Source organism: Mesoplodon bidens (genome assembly GCF_964165515.1).
Source record: "Mesoplodon bidens genome assembly, chromosome: 2".
Classification (NCBI taxonomy): Eukaryota; Metazoa; Chordata; class Mammalia; order Artiodactyla; family Ziphiidae; genus Mesoplodon; species Mesoplodon bidens.
This window is the reverse complement of record NC_138177.1, coordinates 164,700,263-164,722,975: the sequence shown is the minus strand read 5'-3', so window position 1 is coordinate 164,722,975 and position 22,713 is coordinate 164,700,263. Positions and strand designations below refer to the sequence as shown.

The window sequence follows — 22,713 nt, the reverse complement described above, 5'->3', positions numbered from 1 at the left end:
TCATGCTGGAAGCTTTGTGTTTGTCTCTGTTGCTGGCCATTCGGGCTTTTGGTGGCATCAGTAGCTAGAGCATACTTGGTAAGTAGGACTTCATACTGTTGTCTATGCATAGAGTATATCTCTGCCACATGACCACCTTCTTTCAGGTGCTCATTTTTCTAGCACTGGGGAGGCCATGACAAAAGATGGCTGATGTAAACTGGTTGAGTCATTGTCTACTTGGTTGTTTTGTGCTTCTTTCATGGTAGATGTTCTCTGATGACTGTTAACATGTGATATGAAGATCTTGAAATGTGTCTATTCTTGTATCCTCCCACGTGCCTCTACCTTAAGACCTCCTTCCCCTAATTTTCTTTTTTTTTCCCCCTAATTTTCTAATCGTTCTCCTTTTATGCCCCCTGACCAGCACATCAGGACATTTACCTGTGAGTCCACATATATTTTAACCTCAAACCAATTCTTTGTCTACACAAAGTAGACAGTCTGCCTAAAGCTCTGCCCATTGGGCACTGTCCTTCAGTGCCACCCCTGAGTGAGGCTGTAGTGCAACCACTGTCCATTTTTGACTTGGACCCAGTTACAGCCATCTGTGAAGAAGGTGAGGGTTTTTCCTTTGTCAGCTGGCTGTGAGGGCCCCCCAGTACGGCCAAAGGTGTATGCTAATGAAGGGGCACTTTGCAACAATGGTAGATGATATGAGGGTTTGGGCTATCTGCTCATGCTCGTGACTTCTGGTCCTACTTGTGCTAGATACTGGATGTATCACCTTCATCTTAATGCTGAATTATTGCTGGGTCCACCCAACCCTATGACTTGATATGTCTCATAGAACCTAGGTCATGGTGGGTGATTCTGGATAAATGGTCACTTGGTGTCACACCATCAGGTGTTCTATATCTGCTAGGACCCAGTATCATGCCAGGAGTTGTTTTGCAAAAGGCAAGCGATTTTCCACTGAAAATGGAATGGCCTTGCTCCAGATCCCAGGGGTCTGCATAGTGATTCTCCCACTGGGGCTTGCCATAATACCATAGCATTTGCCAGATTGTATGCCATCCAGACCTGCAGAGTCCTTTACTGTTCTGGAAACTGGTAACTTTTTGTGTCACCTGATAGAAAAGCCAGAGCAGTATTCTTGGGTGTCATGCTTCCCTCTTAATGGTGGGAGGTGCAAGATGCAGTTGGTTACTTGGATGCCTTTACTTGAATGGCATGTTTTATCAAGCCCCTGACTACTGGGCCTATAAAAATTTTACTGATGAATGGGTGCCTGAATCTCTGTAGCATTTATCTTTCACCCTCTGGAGTCCATGTGTTCTGTCAAGGCCTTCAGTGTGCTATCCACCTCCTGTTCATCTGGCCCAATTAGCATGATGTTATTAATATAGTAGGTCAGTGTGATATTCTACAAGAAGTCTATATTATCATAGGACTATATTACATGAGACAGTGGCAAAATTGACATGGTCCTGTAAAAGTATGCTATAATCCATTCCATGTGAATGTGAATTGTTTCTGATCCTACTTTCTTGAAGGGATAAGAGAAAAAGAACTTATTCCTTCGATCTTTGACTGTGTGCTATGCTCCTAGGGCTCTGTTAATTGGCTCTAGCAAAGATACCACATCTGGCATGGCAGCTGCAGTTGTGGCTACTATTAGATTGAGTTTGTGGTTATCTACCTTCCTCCAGGATTTATCTGGTTTCTGCCGGGACTACACTGGTAAATCCTGCATCCTCTGGGGGTGTAGCACTAATTTCTGCCATCTCCCCTCCATTGCCCCCAGAATACAATATTGTTTTCTTTTGTGTTTATTATCTTGGAAGGTGGGATGGGGCACCCACCTTTAGAGGCTTCCTTCCACTTGGCCTTCCCCAGTATAACTCCTATCCCATAGGCCAAGGACTCACTAACTTCCAGGTATGTCTATTTCAATTATACATTCAGGGTCCAGGGAAGTGACCACCAGGATGGTTCACACACCCAGTGGGCCCATCGTGAACTGGATCTTGGCCAGGGCTCAGTTTATTTCCTGGTCCTCATAAGTCCATGATTATACTTCCAGACTCCAAGGTGTCAATGTCAACCTGTCCTTAAAATGTTAGCATTCCCATTTACACAGTTTACAGTTACCTGAGTAAATGACCGTAGACAGAGCTGACTACATAATTTGCATGCTGAATATGCCTGGATTGAGAGTGGGTGAGAGAAATTGCCCACCAAAAGTACGTGGCACTCCTAGCCCAGGCAGGGAAAGGATGGCCAGGTGGGACCAGAGGGAGTGGCCAAGAGGCTGCTCCTGGGAAGACAGGAAGAGGTAGACTGTGTGTGAGCTGAGGCTTCAAGCCCCCAGCACATGCTTCATTTTCCCCCTCAGATTTCACTTATGGAGCAGAAATTCATAGATAAAATTATTAAGAATTTTAAGACAGTGACTGCAGAGCATTAAACTTCAAGTACAGGGACCTTCTGAGTATGGAGTCCATGAGACCTATAGTATATGGGTCTCTTAGGCCATAGGTTTCTCAGGGAATTGTTATACTTGCTTTGGTGTTGCAGGTTCTTTTCTCTTGGGTACCTGGCCTCCTTCAGTCAAAGGGGTCAGGATCTGAAACTGGCTCAGGTTCAGACACTGGACATGGATTCTGATATTTTTTTATTGAGGGGACAGACCTCAGCATCCAGCTCTTCTATCCCTGATTTCTTTTGATGTTACAGATAGAGAAGTGCTCTTATTAGCTGCTTGTCTATTTTGCTTCATAAATACACCATGCTTTATTAACTATCTCTACAAATCTGTGAGTCGGATTCCTTTGACTGCCACTCTGACTTTGCTGATCTTTATAGTAAGTGTCTCCATCTGGCTTCAATCATTAAGTACCATGGCCTGGTCTCCTTTGTTTTAGGGTCCTATCATCACCGTTGCTATCAGTGGCATTAGTGTTTTTGTTTGTTTTATAAATCTTCTTTTTTTGTTGTTGTTGTGTTGGGTCTTCGTTGCTGCGCGCGGGCTTTCTCCAGTTGCGGCGAGCGGGGGCTGCTCTTCGTTACGGTGCGCTGGCTTCTCATTGCGGTGGCTTCTCTCGTTGCGGAGCATGGGCTCTAGGCGCACGGGCTTCACTAGTTGTGGCACACGGGCTCAGTAGTTGTGGCTCGGGGGCTACAGCACAGGCTCAGTAGTTGTGGCACACGGGCTTAGTTGCTCTGTGGCATGTGGGATCTTCCCAGACCAGGGATTGAAGCCGTGTCCCCTGCACGGGCAGGCAGATTCTTAATCACTGTACCACCAGGGAAGTCCCAGTGGCATTAGTTTTATAACAAATTCTCTATGGAGAAGAGCTTTTAAACTCTTAATGATGCTGGTGCCCCTCTCACCAGCACATTCCTTATAGTATCCTCCCAGCCATTTCAAGGAACATAATACTTTTTTCTGACCACTTCAGCAAGCCAGCTTCACTTAAGTGAGCCTTTTAATCCCTTCCTCCCCTGTCTGCCACTGCAGTTTTGTCATTGCTACTTACCATGGGCCGTGACTTTTCCAGCTTTTAGGAACCATCCTAGTGATAAGTTCATACCATATTCTGAGGTTTTTGCCAGGGTGTTAAATCCTGTATCTTCGGAGAATGATCAATAACTTTATGTTCTGGTTGTGATGTTCAAGCACCCTCAGAATTCGCATTTGCTCTCACTTAGCCCCTGCCAGTACATGCTGGCTAAGTCTTACAGCTCCCTTGGGTTATAATTCCTTTGTGACCTTATCAGGCACAAAATATCTGGGCTGGGTTATGGCTTGACCTACTACAAGTTAGGAGGCATGGAGGTGGCAGATCCTGAGGGGACATTGTTTACCGAGCAGGGTGGGGAGGCCTCTGCATTATCTTCAAGTGCGGGAAGAGTGCTAGCTCTTACAGAGATGGTGGGCCACTTTCGCAGTTTCAAGGGCGCTATCGCATTCAAGATATTGGAGGGGCATCAACTCAGTTGTCTCCATCTCATGTATTAGGGTCTCATTCTTTACCAGTCAGGGCCCTGACGTGGCGTAGCATACCTCCCTTGGCTGAGAGTTAACCTTCCTTGGTGCTCGGCTACTCTGTTGATTAACTCTTGGGCCTGGTCTCCAGCTTTTTCTCTCCTCCTGCTGCCACAGAAAAGAGCCTCTTAATAAATTACCAGGAGGCCCTGGGGCGTTCATATTTGACATTCTTCTTTTTAATTACTTATTGATACTTACTTACTTATTTATTTAGGCTGCGCCACACGGCTTGTGGGATTTTAGTTCCCAACCAGGGATTGAACCCCAGCCCTTGGCAGTGAAAGCATGGAGTCCTGACCGCTGGACTGCCAGGGAATTCCCCATATTTGACTTTCAGTTGACTGTTAATCACTCTTAGCTTTTTGTTATCTTCTTCTAGATCATCAGTTAAGTTTAGTAATAGCGTTCAATTCCATTGTCATTATAGTTACTTCCCCCTTACTCTTCAAGTGCCTCATAAATCCAATCAACTAGAGCATTCTGTCCATAGATAGATCATCATTATTCACCACTAGTGAAAGCTTAAGAATTGTACCAGCACCTTGTGCCAGGGATTATCTGGTTACCTGCCACCACCAGTGGGGTCCTCAGTGCCATCTAGTCTGTGAGCGACTCAACTCCAAAACCCCTTCACAGTCCTAATTTTCTCAGATCACTGCCAGCCCCAACTGTTAGTAGGTTATATTCTCTGAAAAGCAGACTCTGAATTGGAGTTTAGTATTCAAATTGTTAACTAAGGAGTGCCCTTGGGATCAAAACTATGAAAGAGGTAAAAAAGCAAGATTGGGCAGATTCGATCCTTGTTTTGACTAAGGGTGAGGGAGGTTGAATATACTTATTCAACTTTTTTCAAAATTTTTTTGTTTTATTTTAATACTTGAGCATTCTTAACTTACTGAACTACTTTCTACTTTCCTCAGGCAAAACCAATTCCTTCATTCTATGATATCCTCATATGCTTTCCCAGATGTTTATGTGAGTTTTGTGAGTTTTGTTTGTTTGGGGTTTTTTTGCATAAAAATTTGGCTTTTTGCTGCTCTCTCTCCTTCCCTCCCTTCTTCCCTCTCCCCTTCCCCACCCCTCCCTTTTTCCCTTTGTCCCCCCTCCCTAAAAAATAAAAAAAAAAATTTTTTTAACTTGCCTTTTTCCTTACACTCCAGTAAATTCAAGATGGAGATTGGAAAGGGAACTTATTGTATCTGTACCTCAGCCCCCTTAAAATAAATCCCAGTTGGCAATGTTCTCACTTAATAAGTTGTACATTTCTATAATGTTCTAGTTTTAAACTATAATCAGTGTTCCTGAATTGGGTTTATTTTTTAAGAAATATAAAAGGTGATGGATTTTATGTTTTAAGTATATCATTTACTTTTTTCTCTTTTTAGAAACTATATACCACCTCCCTAAACTGGTTAATAGTGGCATGGAAGATCCATTTGGTGAGTATCACCTACATTTTTCTTAGTAAATGATATATGTGTTTTACCCTTACCTCCATTAAAGCTTTGAGAATAAATTGATTTTTTTCATGTTTAGTGTGCTAAGCTCTCTAGTTTATCAGTTCTCAAACTTTTTGGCCTCAGGATCCCTTTATACTCTTAAGTATAATTGAGGGCCCCAAAGAGCTTTGTTTGTATGATTTATATCTATTGATATTTACTATATTACAAATTAAAAGAGACATTTAAAATATTAATTCATTTCAAAATAATATTAATAAACCCATTATATGTTACATAAATAAAATTTTTTAATGAAAAATAACTCCCCAAATAAAAAAGAGTAACAAGAAGAGTGGCATTGTTTTACATTTTGCAAATCTCTTTAATGTCTGGTTTAATAGAAGACAGCTGGATTCACATATCTGCTTCTGCATTTAATCTGTTTTGTTATCACATACCCTGTAGACTCTGGAGAATTGACTGTTTTGGAGCTAATGAGAGTGAAAAGGCAAATAACACTTTTGTAATATAAAAAGTAATTCTGACATTGCTATGAGGCATCTCTAGTAGTTCCTAGACCACACTTTGAAACCTAATGCTCTAGAATGTTAGTTACTTCAAATACAGCAAAGAACCAGTTGGCAAGTTAAAATAATAAGTTTTAAATTCTGTAACAACATGGTTAAGGGAATATAAATCTAGACACACAAAGGTTTGGTATCTACCTTTTTGACTAAAAAGTCAGTCACTGTGTATGGAACTCTGTTTTCCTGTTGACTGCAATTTCAAAGAGAGGTAAGGTCTGAGATAGTTAGTAGGCCATTTTGAACACTTGTGCCTTGTGGTGTTTATTGAAGCTTTATGAAAACTATTGATGTTTCTTTAGTATCCATAGAGTTATATCCGTGCTTTAAAAAGTTTCTCTGTAGGAGAGAAATGGTATTTCTACCATCTTTTAAAATTCTCTAAGATGAGACATCTTAGCTGCTTTCCAGGCTTTTATTTTATTTTTTATCATTGTGTTCTGAATCCACAGCATTTTATTTATTTATTTATTTGTTTGTTTGTTTATGGTTGCGTTGGGTCTTCATTGCTGCGCACAGGCTTTCTCTAGTTGCGGCGAGTGGGGGCTAGTTGCGGTGCATAGGCTTCTCATTGTGGTGGCTTCTCTTGTTGCGGAGCATAGGCTCTAGGCACGCGGGCTTCAGTAGTTGTGGCTCACGGGCTCTAGAGCACAGGCTCAGTAGTCATGGTGCACGGGCTTAGTTGTGCCGTGGCATGTGGGATCTTCCCAGGCCAGGGATTGAACCCGTGTCCCCTGCACTGGCAGGCAGATTCCTAACCACTGCGCCACCAGGGAAGTCCCCAGGCTTTTAAACTATTAAGCCACTCCCCTTGCCTACATGTGATTGGAAATACTTTTTAAAATTTGTCATGTGGTCATCCAGAAAGCCCCTTGGGGGAAAACTTAACAATTCCAGTGTCATTGCCGTACAGCTTCATTAGAATTGTTGAACCACAGCTAAAACAAGCCTTCTATTACTTTTTAGTTCCCCCGATACCATTTAGAATTTTAAAAGTAAAGGTGGTAGTGTAAAAACTTAAGAAGGAGCCTTTCCATTATCTTAGGTTGCAGGAAACTTTGTAGTTTTTCTGGTTTAACATGTTGTATATCCTTAAATTTACATTAATCACTATGCTAATGAGTATGTAAAACATTCTTGTACATTGATGCATATTGTACCTCCCACAATTAAAAGTGTAACAGCCAAAAAAAAAACAAAACCCCGCATATTATACACTTGGAAGACTAGTTAAGACGTACTTCCCACTTCATATGCATCAGCAAAAAAAAAGCAACCAGAGAAAGTTTTCCTTGCTAGAGGCAAGTTTTGTTTTTTGTTTTTTTAAAAGGATAGGTACTTTTATTTTATTATTTATTTATTATTTATTATTATTATTTTTTTTTGGCTGCGGTGGGTCTTCATTGCTGCGCGCGGGCTTTCTCTAGTTGTGGTGAGCTGCGGGGCGCGGCGGGCTACTCTTCGTTGCAGTGCGCTGGGCTTCTCATTGTGGTGACTGTTCTTGTGGAGCAAGGGCTCCAGGCGCGCGGGCTTCAGTAGTTGTGGTGCATGGGCTTAGTTGCTCCGCGGCATGTGGGATCTTCCCGGACCAGGGATCGAAGTCGTGTCCCCTGCATTGACGGGTGGATTCTTAACCACTGTGCCACCAGGGAAGTACCAAGAGGCAGGTTTTTGGTTTTTTTTTTTGCGGTATGCGGGCCTCTCACTGCTGTGGCCTCTCCCGTTGCGGAGCACAGGCTCCGGACGCGCTGGCTCAGCGGCCATGGCTCACGGGCCCAGCTGCTCCGCGGCATGTGGGTTCTTCCTGGACCGGGGCACGAACCTGTGTCCCCTGCATTGGCAGGCGGACTCTCAACCACTGCGCCACCAGGGAAGCCCAGGTTTTTTGGGGTTTTTTTTGCGGTACGCGGGCCTCTGTGGCCTCTCCCGTTGCAGAGCACAGGCTCTGGACGCGCAGGCTCAGCGGCCATGGCTCACGGGCCCAGCCGCTCCTGCTGCATGTGGGATCTTCCTGGACCTGGGCATGAACCCACGTCCCCTGCATTGGCAGGTGGACTCTCAACCACTGCGCCACCAGGGAAGCCCAAGAGGCAGGTTTTGATTCGAGCATTTTGTGCTTCTTCACCAAATGGGAAAAGTCTGAATCTCATTTTATGGCAGTGTAACTTGAAGTAGTAGTGTAAAAAAGGTTCCAAGTTTATATTCTACTCACGCACAGTTACTGTAGATGACTGAAATTAGGCTCTTTAGGCACCTGGTACAAGTAAGTAATCATATAGCTCAGATTAATAGCTTGTTATCTTGCTTTGAAAAGACTGTTGTTGAAAACCTTGCCAGATCAGAATTTCTCCTCTGATTTTAATGACCCTAAATGGCTTCTTTAGGAGTTTGGCTTTTTTCACCCTGTAGTGTACATTGCATCTAGCTCATCAGTGAAATCCTTATTTTGAACACTAGAGGGCAGTCAGTACTTTCTTCATAAATATGCAGTTTCTTTACAAATGAATTCTTAAGGGCGTTATTTATGAATAATTTGGTGAATCGAGTTGCTATAGTTGCCTGGTGACAAATCCTAAAGAACATGTCCATATGATAAACTAGCATAATGTATGACAACTCCAAAGGCTTTTATGGGAAACATTTTTTTTTCCACTGAGTGACCTCCTTACCTCACCTAACTTAAACATAACTTAAATGGAATTTAATCTAATTAATTAAGCTTATTATTAAGCTTATTAAATTCAACTTAAATTAAATTTAAATATAATTAAATTTACTAGAGAATACCAAAGGGAAAGTTGCTATGGAAGTTATAGTTGGCTAGTAGTTAGCTGAAATATAAATTAATATGTGCTTTTGATCACGAATATGAGAAAAGGTTTGTCTTCTGTGCTAGTGAGAGGATTTTTTCCTCTTATACTTTTATTTATTTATTTTTTTGGGGGGCTGCATTGGGTCTTTGTTGCTGTGCGCGGGCTTTCTCTAGTTGCTGTGAGCGGGGCTGCTCTTTGTTGTGTTGCGTGGGCTTCTCATTGCAGTGGCTTCTCTTGTTGTGGAGCACGGGCTCTAGGCGCTTGAGGGTTCAGTAGTTGCAGCACGGCGGGCTCAGTAGTTGTGGCTCTTGAGCCCTAGAGCGCAGGCTCAGTAGTTGTGGCACACAGGCTTAGTTGCTCCGCGGCATGTGGGATCTTCCCGGACCAGGGCTCGAACCTGTGTCCTCTACACTGGCAGGCAGATTCTTAATCACTGCGCCACCAGGGAAGCCCTTATACTTTATTTATTTTTTTTTATTTAATTTGGTTATATTCCCTGTGTTGTACAATATATCCTTGTAGCTTATTTTATGCATAATAGTGTATAGGGTTTTTTTTTAATTGCTCACGAAACATACATATGATAAGAATCTGGTTTATTGAGTTATGGTCCACTCAGTGCCATTTGACAAGGAAAAGAATTCTGAATGTAAAATGAATTTGTTTCTAAGAAGATGGAGCCCCTGGAAGATGGTTGAGAATTTTGTTACAGTTAGGTTAACTAACAGTTATGTAGATACATTGGAAAAGAATTATTTGTTGCATTCTGAAAATTAAAGTGAGAGATTTTTACCCATCACATTCTAGTGGGACAGACCTAAGGCCTCTAGGACCTTTCTTACATGGACAGATGTTTACACATTTTATTATATAATATTTTAAAATCACATTTGTTAATGCCACCACTGATCTCATCAGAAAAGTCTTTAAATATTGGGAAGTTGGCAGGCTCACTCTAGTGGATATGTTTTCCAAAATTCGAATTTTCTCTTGAAAGCTTGACATATATCACTGGCAACAAGTACTGTCAGTTTTATTTGTAGTGACAGGCTCCATTCATTTTTGAGAAGATATCTGTGAAATATCTAAGCTTGAACAACACAGTTTGTCATTCAGTCTTTCCAGTAAAAGTGGTATTTCATGAAACTGGCCAGTTCAGCTTGCAACTCAATTACGCAAGTGCCTTTCCTGAAGGTAACCGTTGTACTTACCATTTCATCATGCAAAATAGTAAAAAGACACATAGAGGGCTTGAGATTTATTACAACTAATAATAGTTTTTACGGCTTTATCAAGGATATTCTTAAACTGGCATTATTTTTAACTGTAATTATGTAGTGGTGAAGATTATGCGCCCTACTACAGTTTGGCGCTACTGCCTTGATACATGTGAAGGTACCAGCAGTTTTGCTCACCATTGCTTTTGTACCCTCAGTACCAGTGTCAACGTGGTGAAAAAGGCAATGAATTCTTTAATATTATTAAGTATATCATTGTACCTCTTGGGTCCTGAAAGGATCTTGCGGATACCCAGACATCAGTGGACCATACCTGCTTCAGTTTCCTAATTTTCAGAGTCTCTTCTGTGGAAGTCATGGATAGAGTCAAAACTTAGTCCTGGAAATTGTTTTGGGCAGGGCTTCAATCTTGTACACTTGGCAGAGTATGGTCAGAGGGAGTGAGCTGCTCTGTGGTCTCTCCTAAGTTGATCATGACCTACCTGAAGCTTTTAGGAATAAGTTAAAGAACACTTCTGTGGGTGAAATGAGTGTTCTGAGCTCATTAGGCAGCTCAGTTTTTTGAGAAGAAATTCACCAGCATTTAGTCAAGATGACCTCACCTGGGCACTATTTTCTTATCTTTAAAAAGAGTAAACGGCAGCAGAGATCTTGGTGACACTAGCCTTCAGTATGTCTCTTGAGTCACACTGCTCCAATATGGACAGGGGTCCCCCTGTGTGTGGTACACAGCTGTCATCCTGGGGTATTCTTATTCACCTGGGAACTCTGCCTCTCTTCTGTGTTGGCTCTTTCGTTTCCTAAATACCATGTCTTCTTCTTTCTTTCTTTTTTCTAATATTTATTTATTTATTTATTTATTTTTGGCTCCGTCAGGTCTTATTTGTGGCGCTCGGGCTTAGTTGCCCCACAGCATGTGGGATCTTAGTTCCCTGACCAGGGATCAAACCCGCGTCCCCTGCTTTGAAAGGCAGATTCCTAACCACTGGACCACCAGGGAACTCCCTCTTCTTCTTTCTTGATTGCCAATAGCTGCTTGATGATGGACTCCTGAAATAGTTCTCTAATTTTCATCTCTTTTTTTCTTTAGCTCTACCTCCTGAAAGATTTCTTCATCTTTATATTCTATTAAATTTTTCTTTTCGGGCTTCCCTGGTGGCACAGTGGTTGAGAGTCCGCCTGCCGATGCAGGGGAAGCGGTTTCGTGCCCCGGTCTGGGAAGATCCCACATGCCGTGGAGCGGCTGGGCCCGTGAGCCATGGCCGCTGAGCCTGCATGTCCGGAGACTGTGCTCCGCAACGGGAGAGGCCACAGCAGTGAGAGGCCTGCGTACCGCAAAAAAAAAAAAAAAAATTTCTTTTCTACTATTGTGTTTTTTAATTTCTAGGAGTTTTTTATAAGATTTTTTTTTGATGTGGACCATTTTTAAAGTCTTTATTGAATTTGTTACAATATTGCTTCTGCTTTATGTTTTGATTTTTTGGCCTCAAGGCATGTGGGATCTTAACTCCCTGACCAGGGATCGAACCCCCACCCCCTGCATTGGAAGGCGAAGTCTTAACCACTGGACCGCCAGGGAGGTCCCTAGGAGGTCTTTTTTATTCTCTGAATATTTCTTTCATAATATTCTTTATTGTTTCAACAGATTTACTTTGCCCTGCATGGGCTCTTTTCGCCCAAAGTTGTTTTCCTTTGTTTTGATCTCTCTTATATAAGAGTTTTCCTCTGAAGTCTAGTAATAATTAGCTGTCTGTTTGTGATTAAGAGTGGTGAGCTTTAAATTAGAAGCTTTAAATGCATAGGCTGGTTGCCTTTGGGCCTTACTATAGTGTGAGCTTCTTGTCCCTATTGTTGAGGAACAAGTCTGTTATCAGTATCAGGGTTCGAGGGGCGGAGTCTTCTCATCACTGGGTGGTAAAGGGTGATGAAGACTGGGAGGGTTGCTGCATTCAGTATTCATTATGTTCACTCAATTCCCCTCAGTTTTTCATGCTCTGTTCCCACCGTCAACCGCCTTTTGAGTCCCCCAGTCCAGAGACCATTTGTTTTATCCCTTCCAGAAAACAGGCCTCCAGAATTCTGCCAGGGTTGGTATGGGACAGACATTCAAGGTCATGGAGTGCGGAAGGTGGTAAAGGAATCAAACAGCTTTTACCCTGATTCTCCTTATTTTATTCCCTTTCCTTTCAAAGGGACCTGGTAGAATACTGTGAAAGTATTCATTGTTAATTTATATTGGTATAAGCTACTAGTTTTTTTTTTTTTTAAAGTAAGGGCTACACTGTACATAAGTGCTGGGGGAAGGCAGGGTCCAGAGAAAATATGTATGTATACATTTTAAGCTACCGTGATGCTTCAAACCCCGCTACTTTTAAAAATGGCTTATTCCTGCTTCTGCTTTCTTTCTTCCTCCCTTCTCAAATGTTTATGGGTTAACAGCCATTCTCTCCGTAGCACACCCAGGAAAAGGGACCGAAACCCTGGCATATGAAACTTCTTCTAAAAGGTTTTTTGGGGTAGGAGAGGATCTGTATATACTAAATTGCCTTCTCAAAATGTTTTAAATTGTCTAACAACTTCATTAAGTTTTTATATGCCCTCCCTTCCACAGAAGAGAGCACAGTTTGTTGAAAAAAAATTTTTTGGTTGTATTTGATGAAATAATTATTTAATGAGATAGATTGTTGGTGTGAAGCCTGAATTTAAAGCTAGGTGCAAAGGCTTTATTCATATGCATGGTATTCTGGGAACAGATTAAACAGATTTAACAAGGTAATATCACCTTTAGATTAGAATTTGTATCACATAGGAAATACGAGAATCAGTTTGTTGAAGTGGAAAACAGAAGCCATATCCTAAACAAATAAAGTCAATTGTTTTCTTCCTATTCTGAATCTGAATTTATAAATCATTATTATGTTTTAAAGGGGGTTTTCCTAACCTTTCAAGGACATTTGTTAAGGAACCATGTTCAAGACTAATGCATTTCACTTAAGTTCATGGGAAAATTTTTTGTTATCATGTTGTTAGTACTTGAAGCTCAAAATATGCTAATAACACAGCCCTTCCCTCCCTTCTCTTTAAGAATGAAGGCAAAATATGAACTTAATTAGTTTTGAGATTCTTAAGGTGTAGGAGATAAATTCCTCTGGAATTAAACAATGCCAAAAATGATGTTACTTCTATTTTTTTCCTTGTGGTGTTCAGTAGGAATTTAATATAGCATTGTTATACATATATTAAATATCTCTGTCATCTTATTTCCTGATAAGAGTATAACTTATGAGGGGCAAGATCTTTTTACTGTTATATCCTACTACTCAATAGTAGGCAATATTTGTATGTATTTCTTATAGTGGTTTTAAATTTTCTTCATAAGATAGAATTAACAATCTTAAGGGAAATAGAGTGCATAGAACACCCGTTTATTGTAGAACACTATGAACTTTAATAACACAGATGCCCTATAATTATTTTTTTCTGTCAATAGAAAAAGATGAGCCATCTTTGTAGTCATGCAAGCCTGAAAAGTAGTGATGCTGACGTTCTGGACCATCTCCCATATCGTCTCACCACTTTTCATCACTTCTGATTGCTACTTACTCCCTAGAAAATCATAGAAAGTATGATAGGTGGACTAAATGTGTAGATGATTTTCCATCTGAATTTCTTTCTGCATACTGAGCCCTTCATCAATGTGTCTTGGACAGGGATTTCCCTGGTGGTCCAGTGGGTAAGACTCACGCTCCCAATGCAGGGGGCTGGGGTTCAAGCCCTGGTCAGGGAACTAGATCCTGCATGTATGCCGCAACTAAGAGTCCGCATGCCGCAACTAAGACCCAGCACAGCCAAAATAAATAAATATATATATATATTTTAAATGTGTCTTGGACACTACATAGGCAATGATTATAAGAATGAAAATTAAAAGGGAGGGATAGTGGGAATTCCCTGGTGGTCCAGTGGCTAGGACTCTGAGCTTTTGCTACCATAGGTTTGAGTTCAATCCCTGGTCAGGGAACTAAGTAAGATACCCACTAGCTGCGCAGCATGGCAAAAAAAAAAAAGGAAGGATAGATGGTTTTCACTTATCATTTTGTATCTTCCTGTATGGTTTGCATTTTCATCTGTATACATATATTACTTTTGGTTTTTTAAATGTAAAAAAGGATTTTATCTGGATTGTAGGGTTATGGGCATTTTAGTTCATTTTTTGTATTCCTCAGTATCAAAAATTAAAATTAGTAAAATAATTTTCTTAAAGGAGGTAAAAGAGAATAAAAGGGTATTGTCAAAGGGTATTAAAGACTATCATGGTCATTCTACATTCACAGCTTACCTGCTACACCTAAAATTACCACTTTACATCTCTACTTACTAATGTGTCCTTTTAAATATATATGTGTTTTATTCTTCCTATGAACTGTCAGTAGATTCAGCCTACCCTGCCAGACTCCCTCATAGTTGACTTGTTCCTCATCCATTCATTTGTTCAGTAAACACTAAGCAAAATCAGCAAAGCAGTATATCCTAACAGTTAAACTCTCACGCTCTGGAGTAAGCAAACTTGGTTTCACATCCCAGTTCTGCCACTTCTTGGCTGTGTCCTTTTGGGCAAGACAGTTACTCTCTAATCTTCAGTTTATTCCTAAAGTACGGATATGAATTTTACCTTTCCCACAAGGTTGCTATAAAAATTAAATGGGGACTTCCCTGGTGGCACAGTGGTTAAGAATCTGCCTGCTTGGGACTTCCCTGGTGGCACAGTGGTTGAGAATCTGCCTGCAAATGCAGGGGACACGGGTTCAAGCCCTGGTCCGGGAAGATCCCACATGCCGTGGAGCAACTAAGCCCGTGCACCACAACTACTGAGCCCGTGCTCTAGAGCCCACGAGCCACAACTACTGAAGCCTGCACGCCTAGAGCCCGTGCTCCATAACAAGAGAAGCCACCGCAATGAGAGCACACCGCAGAGTAGCCCCTGCTCGCCACAACTAAAGCCCGCATGCAGCAATGAAGACCTGATGCAGCCAAAAATAAATAAATTTATTTTTTTTTAAAAGAATTAAATGAATTAGTACTTAAATATGCTTAGCATTGTAACCACATAGTGAACATACAGTAGCTGTAATATTCTTATTAATTATAATCACTAATAAGATGTAATCTCTGTTTTTATGGAGCTTTCGGGCTGTGTTAAGCAGTTACAAGGTGCTCCTTAGAATTCCTTTAAAAAAAAAATAAGTCAGGTTAATTGAGATACAATTTATATACAATAAAATTTACCCTTTTTAAGTATATAATAGTTCTTTTTTTTGACAAACACGTAAAATCATGTAACTACCACTGCAATCAAGATGTAGACTACTTCCTTCCATACCAAAAGTTCCCTGCTTACCTTTTGTAATCAGAATTATACAATATGTACCCTTTTTTTTTTTTGCGGTATGCCGCCCTCTCATTGCTGTGGCCTCTCCCGTTGCGGAGCACAGGCTCTGGACGTGCAGGCTCAGCAGCCATGGCTCACAGGCCCAGCTGCTCCACGGCATGTGGGATCTTCCCGGACCAGGGCATGAACCTGTGTCCCCTGCAGCGGCAGGCAGACTCTCAACCACTGTGCCACCAGGGAAGCCCCAATATGTAGCCTTTTGTCTGGTTTTTCACTTAGCATAAAGCTGTCAAGATTCATACATGTTGTTGCATGTATCAGTAGTTCATTCCTTTCATGCCTTTTTTTTCATATTTTTTTTGTTTCATTTTTTAATAGATCTTTATTGGAGTATAATTGCTTCACAATACTGTGTTAGTTTCTGTTGCACAACAAAGCGAATCAGCCATATGCATACATATATCCCCATATCCCCTCCCTCTTGAGCCTCCCTCCCATCCTCCCTATCCCACCCCTCTAGGTCATCACAAAGCTCTGAGCTGATCTCCCTGTGCTGTGCAGCTGCTTCCCACTAGCTAACTGTTTTACATCCGGTCGTGTATATATGTCGATGCTACTCTCACTTCGCTCCAACTTCTCCCTCCCACCCCATGTCCTCAAGTCCATTGTCTATGTCAACCTCTTTATTCCTGCCCTGCAACTAGGTTCATCAGTACCATTTTTTTTTTAGATTCCATATATATGTAGCATCGGTATTTGTTTTTCTCTTTCTGACTTACTTCACTCTGTATGACAGACTCTAGGTCCATCCACCTCACTACAAATAACTCAATTTCATTTCTTTTTATGGCTGAGTAATATTCTATTGTATATATGTGCCACATCTTTATGCATTCATCTGTCGATGAACATTTAGGTTGGTTCCATGTCCTGGCTATTGAAAATAGTGCTGCAATGTACATTGTGGTACGTCTCTCTTTTTTTTTAATTTATTTATTTTATTTATTGATTTTTGGCTGTGTTGGGTCTTCATTGCTATGCACAAGCTTTCTCTAGTTGTGGCGAGTGGGGGCTACTCTTCATTGTGGTGCGCAGGCTTCTCATTGCAGTGGCTTCTCTTGCTGCGGAGCACTGGCTCTAGGCACGTGGGCTTCATTAGTTGTGGCACGCAGGCTCAGTAGTTGTGGCTCATGGGCTCTAGAGTGCAGGCTCAGTAGCTGTGGTGCACGGACTTAGTTGCTCCACAGCATGTGGGATCTTCCTGGACCAGGCAGGGCTCGAACCCGTGTCCCCTGCATTGGCAGGCAGATTCTTAACCACTGTGCCACCAGGGAAGCCCTACATGTCTCTTTTTGAATTATGGTTTTCTCAGGGTATGTGCCCAGTAGTGGGATTGCTGGGTCATATGGTAGTTCTATTTTTAGTTTTTTAAGGAACCTCCATACTGTTTTCCATAGTGGTTGTATCAATTTACATTCCCACCAACAGTGCAGGAGGGTTCCCTTTTCACCACACCCTTTCCAGCATTTATTGTTTCTAGATTTTTTGATAATGACCATTCTGACCAGCGTGAAGTGATACCTCATTGTAGTTTTGATTTGCATTTCTCTAATAATTACTGATGTTGAGCATCTTTTCATGTGCCTCTTGGCCATCTGTATGTCTTCCTTGGTGAAATGTCTATTTAGGTCTTCTGCCCATTTTTAAATTGGATTGTTTGTTTTTTTGATATTGAGCTACATGAGCTGTTTGTATATTTTGGAGATTATTCCTTTGTCTGTTATTTCATTTGCAAATATTTTCTCCCATCCTGAGGGTTGTCTTTTTGTCTTGTTTATGGTTTCCTTTGCTGTGCAAAAGCTTTTAAGTTTAATTTTCCAGAATGTCATAAAGTTGGAATCATACAGTAGCTTTTTCATACGTAGCTTTTTTTTTTTTTTTTTCACGGGCCTCTCACTGTTGTGGCCTCTCCCGTTGCGGAGCACAGGCTCTGGACGCGCAGGCTCAGCAGCCATGGCTCAGCAGCCATGGCTCACAGGCCCAGCCGCTCCGCGGCACGTGGGATCTTCCCAGACCGGGGCATGAACCCGTGTCCCCTGCATCGGCAGGCGGACTCTCAACCACTGCGCCACCAGGGAAGCCCCCATACGTAGCTTTTTCAGATTGACTTCTATCACTTAGTAGTATGCATTTAAGGTTCCTCCATATCTTTTCGTGGCTTGATAGCTCTTTTTAGCACTGAAAAATATTCCATTGTTTGGATGTATCATGGCTTATTTATCCTTTACCTACTGAAGAGCATCTTGGTTGCTTCCAAATTATGGCAGTTATGAATAAAGTTGCTATAAACATCTGTGTGTAGGTTTTTTGTGGATGTAAGTTTTCAATTATTTGGGTAAATACCAAGGGGTACAGTTGTTGGAATGTATGGTAAGGGTATGTTTAGTTTTTTAAGAAACTGCCAGATTGTCTTCCTGAGTGGCTGTACTATTTGGTGTTCCCATCAGCAGTGAATGAGAGCTCCTATTGCTCCAGCATTTGGTGCTGTCAGTGTTTTGGATTTTGGCCATTCTAATAGGTGTATAGTGGTATCTCATTGTGGTTTTAATATGTAGTTTCCTCATGACTAATAATATTGAGTAACTTTTCATGTGTTTATTTGCCATGCATATCTTTTCTCTGATGAAATGTCTGTTCAGATCTTGATCTTTTTAAAAATTGGCTTATTTTCTTATTATTGAGTTGTGAGAGTTTTTTACGTGGTCCACATACAAGTTCTTTATAAGTGTTACTACACAAATGTTTTTTTCCCAGCCTGTGGTTTGTCTTATTAGCAGACGTTTTTAATTGATGAAGTCCAATTTTTTCTTTTTTGGTTAGTGTTCCTTATCTTCTAAGAAATCTTTGTTTAACTCAAGGTCAGAAAGATATTTTTGTTTTTCCTTCAAGATGTTTTATCTTTAGGTTTTACATTTAGGTCAATGATTCTTTTTGAGTTAACTTTTGTATATGGTATGAAGTTGAAAATATTCTCCTTTGTCCACTGAATACTTTTACACCTTTATTAATAAATTCCTGATTAAATAGGTAATTTTCTAGGGAAATATAATTTACTAAAGTGACTCAAGACATGAAAATCCCATATAGACTAACAGGCATGGTTGAAATGTTAAAATGTATCTAAGCCCAGTGAGTAGTTTTTTGTTTGTTTTTCTTTTTCTTTTGTTTGTTTGGGTTTTTTTTTTTTTTTGGCTGTGTAGGGTCTTAGTTGCAGCACACGGGATCTTTGTTGAGGCATGTGCTATCCTTTGTTGCAGCACGCAGGCTCTTCATTGTGGTGCATAGACCTCTCTCTAGTTGTGGCGGCGGGTTTTCTCTCTCTAGTTGGGGCGCGCAGGCTCCAGGGTGCATGGGCTCTGTAGTTTGTGGCACATGGGCTGTCTCGTTGAGGCGCATGAACTCAGTAGTTGTGGCATGTGGGCTTAGTTGCTCTGCGGCATGTGGGATCTTAGTTCCCTTACCAGGGATCAAACCCGTGTCCCCTGCATTGAAAGGCGGATTCTTTACCACTGGACCACTAGGGAAGTCCCCCAGTGATTCTTATGGACAGTTTCATTAATAGCTTGAAGAAGCAGATAATTATAATGCTGTATCACACACTGTAGAGAAAAAGAAAGTACACCCATTTATTTTATAAAATTAGCAAAATCTTGATAACTGAGAGCTGACAAAGATAGTGCAAAAAGAAAATTGAAATTTGTCCTATCTCACTTAATGAATATAGTTGTAGGAAGTCTGTATAAAGTACTTGCAGATCAAATTCAACAAGTCATTATTATATTTTTTTTCTGATTTCAGAAACAATACATATTTCCTCCAGAAAATATAAAGTGGTGTAAAGTAGAAAAATTTAAGTCATACTTGATCTTTCCACCCTGTGGTAACTACTGATAATATTTTGATATATTTACTTCCATGTTTTTTTCCAGAGCAGTTATCTATATAGTTATAGATAACTATATTACTATAGCTATGTAGTTATTTTAACATACTGATTAGAACTGCTTTTTTCCCCATTGGATATGTCAGATCTCTCAGTATATTAAAAGAATATAACCAAGAGGAATTCTTTCAAGATCTAAGTATTATATTAAGGAAACTATAAATAATAACACATTAGTACATTGATAAGTCAAAAAACAGGAGGAAAACGATATGCTTATCCCTACTGATCATAAATTTTTTTTTTTAAGAATATGTTGGGGGTAGGAGTTTATTAATTAATTTATTTATTTTTGCTGTGTTGGGTCTTCGGTTCTGTTTCTCTAGTTGTGGCAAGCGGGGTCCACTCTTCATCGCGGTGCACGGGCCTCTCACTATTGCGGCCTCTCTTGTTACGGAGCACAGGCTCCAGATGCGCAGGCTCAGTAGTTGTGGCTCATGGGCCTAGTTGCTCCGTGGCATGTGGGATCCCCCCAGACCAGGGCTCGAACCCGTGTCCCCTGCATTAGCAGGCAGACTCTCAACCACTGCGCCACCAGGGAAGCCCCCACAAAAATTTTTGATAAAATTCAACTATTCCACTCAAAGCTTTTATTATACTAAGAATAGGATAATTTATTTTTATTCTAAAATATTTAAATAATAACAAGCACCTATATATCTACTCAATTGATTTTAAAATTGGTAACATTAGGGCATATTTATAAAAGTTAGTTATAATCTCCTTTGACCACTACTCTCCAGTGACAACCCATAACATGGATGTTGTGTATATCCTTTTAGTTCATTTTTTTCTTTTATAATATGCTTACATAATCCTTTAATATGATAAAGAATAGCTATCTGAAACCAAGAGACACTAGCACACTTACAGTGAAATACTGAAGAAATGTCCACTAGAGTAAGAACAAAACAAGAATTCCCACTGTTACTTTATTTAACATTATTTCGGGGGTTCTTAATGCAGTAAGATGAGCAATCATTAGAGGCATGTTTCCAATAACGAACAAAATAAGTACATAGTTGTTGGCTAATATTATTCTCTCTTCAGAAAAATATTCCCAAAAGAATCAACTGAAAAAGAATTCAGTAACATGGCTGATAAATGCAAACTAAATGTTCAGAAATGAATCATTAAAATTTTTACATATATTAGAATAAATTATATCTAAAAGTATTTACAACAACCAAAATTATAAAATACCCATGAATGATCTTAATAAGAAAAGTACATAACTTATAATAGAAATTTGCTATCATAGATAAGTAAATAAAGGCGTTACGTCAAGAAATAAGAAAATTTATTAGTGTCCATCTATCCAATTTACCTAAAGAAATAACCTTGATAAACAGCAGTGTGCACAGCACACTGGCATATTCAGATTTAAAAGTGTGTATTATTTTTATTAAAGAAAAGAAAACTTTAAAGTTCTTGAAATTTTTATGGTTTAATAGTGAGTGATGAGTGGGACTTCCTTGCTGGTCCAGTGGTTAAGACTCTGCACTGTTGCAGGGGGCACGGGTTCAATTCCTGGTCGGGGAACTAAAATCCCGCAAGCCCCATGGCACGGCCAAAATAAAAATATAAATAAATGTTTTTCTTCAACTTTGCTCCAAATTCAGGTTAAGTATGATCAGTGGGATTTAAAAGTTGGTAATAAAACTTGTATGAACATTTCCCATTAGGCAGGGGACCATTAGTTTCAAAACAACCTCAGTGGTTGGCTTCTTGGCCCTCTAGAGTTCTATCATACTAAAAATGGCCTTTCATGATAGAGCTTTGACTTGATTCAAAGGCAGGATAGGTTTTACAAGATTGCAACATGAAACATCATCCAAAACACGCACAGATGTGCACGCACGTACACACCCTGTAATGGAGGCTTCCATTAAAAGAGGGGGATAGTAGTATAATGGACTATCTTGTGGAATGATGTTGATGGCCTTCAGTTCCTCATTGAAGATTTGTGTGTGTGTGTGTGTGTGTATGTGTTTAATATTTATTTATTCTGGCTGCATCAGATCTTAGTTGCAGCATGCAGGATCATCGTTGTGGCATACAGGCTCTTAGGCATGGTTTGCAGGCTTCTTGGTTGCGGTATGCAGATTCTTAGCTGTGGCATGCAAACTCTTTAGTCGCATCATGCGTGCAGGATCTAGTTCCCCGACCAGGGATCAAACCCAGGCCCCCTGCATTGGGAGTGCGGAATCTTACCCAGTGGACCACCAGGGAAGTCCCAAAGATTTGTGTTCTGTTTTTTCCTCATCAAACTAGTGTGTGCATCTCTTGGTAGCCAGAGTGATATCATATCGGATTGCAGTCTGTAGCTACAGCTTTCTTTTTTTTCACTGCATGAGAATATTAAATAAATACTACATTTTACTTGACTATTTAAACATTATAAAATTTCAGATTTAGGTTTCTTTTGATGATTGTGTATCTTCTGTTTTTCTTTTTTGATCTCCCAAAAGAATTTAAAGGGTGTAAAGCAGATGGGTCTAGCAGCTTTATTTTGTCCATTTTACACCCCGCCCCCCACCCCAGGTCAGTCTTTTCCCTCTTCAGTATAGAGCTGGATAATCAAAGGGCTTGAATAGCAAGAACCCATAAGAATTATGTCTTAAATAGTAAAAGAGAAAAGTGGCACCAAAGAAAAGACATTCTTGCTGGGGTGAAGTGCTTTGGTGTGTGCTTGTTACTTCTAGTTATAATCCCACAATGCATCCAGGGCCAGTAGCTTAACATTGGTTACAGTGAAGTCTAGTTGGTTTTGCTTGATAATTTATTGTCATAGTCACTACATACCCTAACCAATCAAAAGGTGAAAAAGCGGATGGATGGGTGATTGTCTGGCTGAGTGATTCATTAATTCATTTAATAAATTTTCCTAGGCACATTGCCCTAGCTGCCATGAAGGACAAAACAAACAAACAAACAAAAAAGAATAAGATATACTTTCACCAAATGACCCAACAATCCCACTACTGGGCATATACCCAGAGAAAACCATAATTTAAAAAAACACATGCACCCCAATGTTCATAGCAGCACTGTTTACAATAGCTAGGACATGGAAGCAACCTAAATGTCCATCAACAGAGGAATGGATAAAGAAGATGTAGTGCATATATAAATGGAATATTACTCAGCCATAAAAAGGAATGAAATTGGGTCATTTGTAGAGACGTGGATGGACCTAGAGAGTGTCATA

At 40.4% G+C, this 22,713-nt stretch overlaps 1 protein-coding gene across 10 annotated transcripts in view; it reads left to right on the top strand.

Moving 5' to 3' along the window:
* PHACTR4 (phosphatase and actin regulator 4) overlaps positions 1-22,713 on the top strand; it is a 109,389-nt gene that overhangs the window by 26,848 nt on the left and 59,828 nt on the right. For 8 of the 10 annotated variants that reach the window (XM_081223718.1, XM_081223722.1, XM_081223732.1 and 5 more), the window contains one exon: positions 5,419-5,472. In XM_081223718.1, coding sequence (XP_081079844.1) covers positions 5,419-5,472 — 54 coding nt within the window. Of the gene's footprint in view, positions 1-4,953; positions 5,009-5,418; positions 5,473-22,713 lie in introns of those variants that run through there. The other 2 variants (XM_081223727.1, XM_081223733.1) reach the window with 2 other exon arrangements.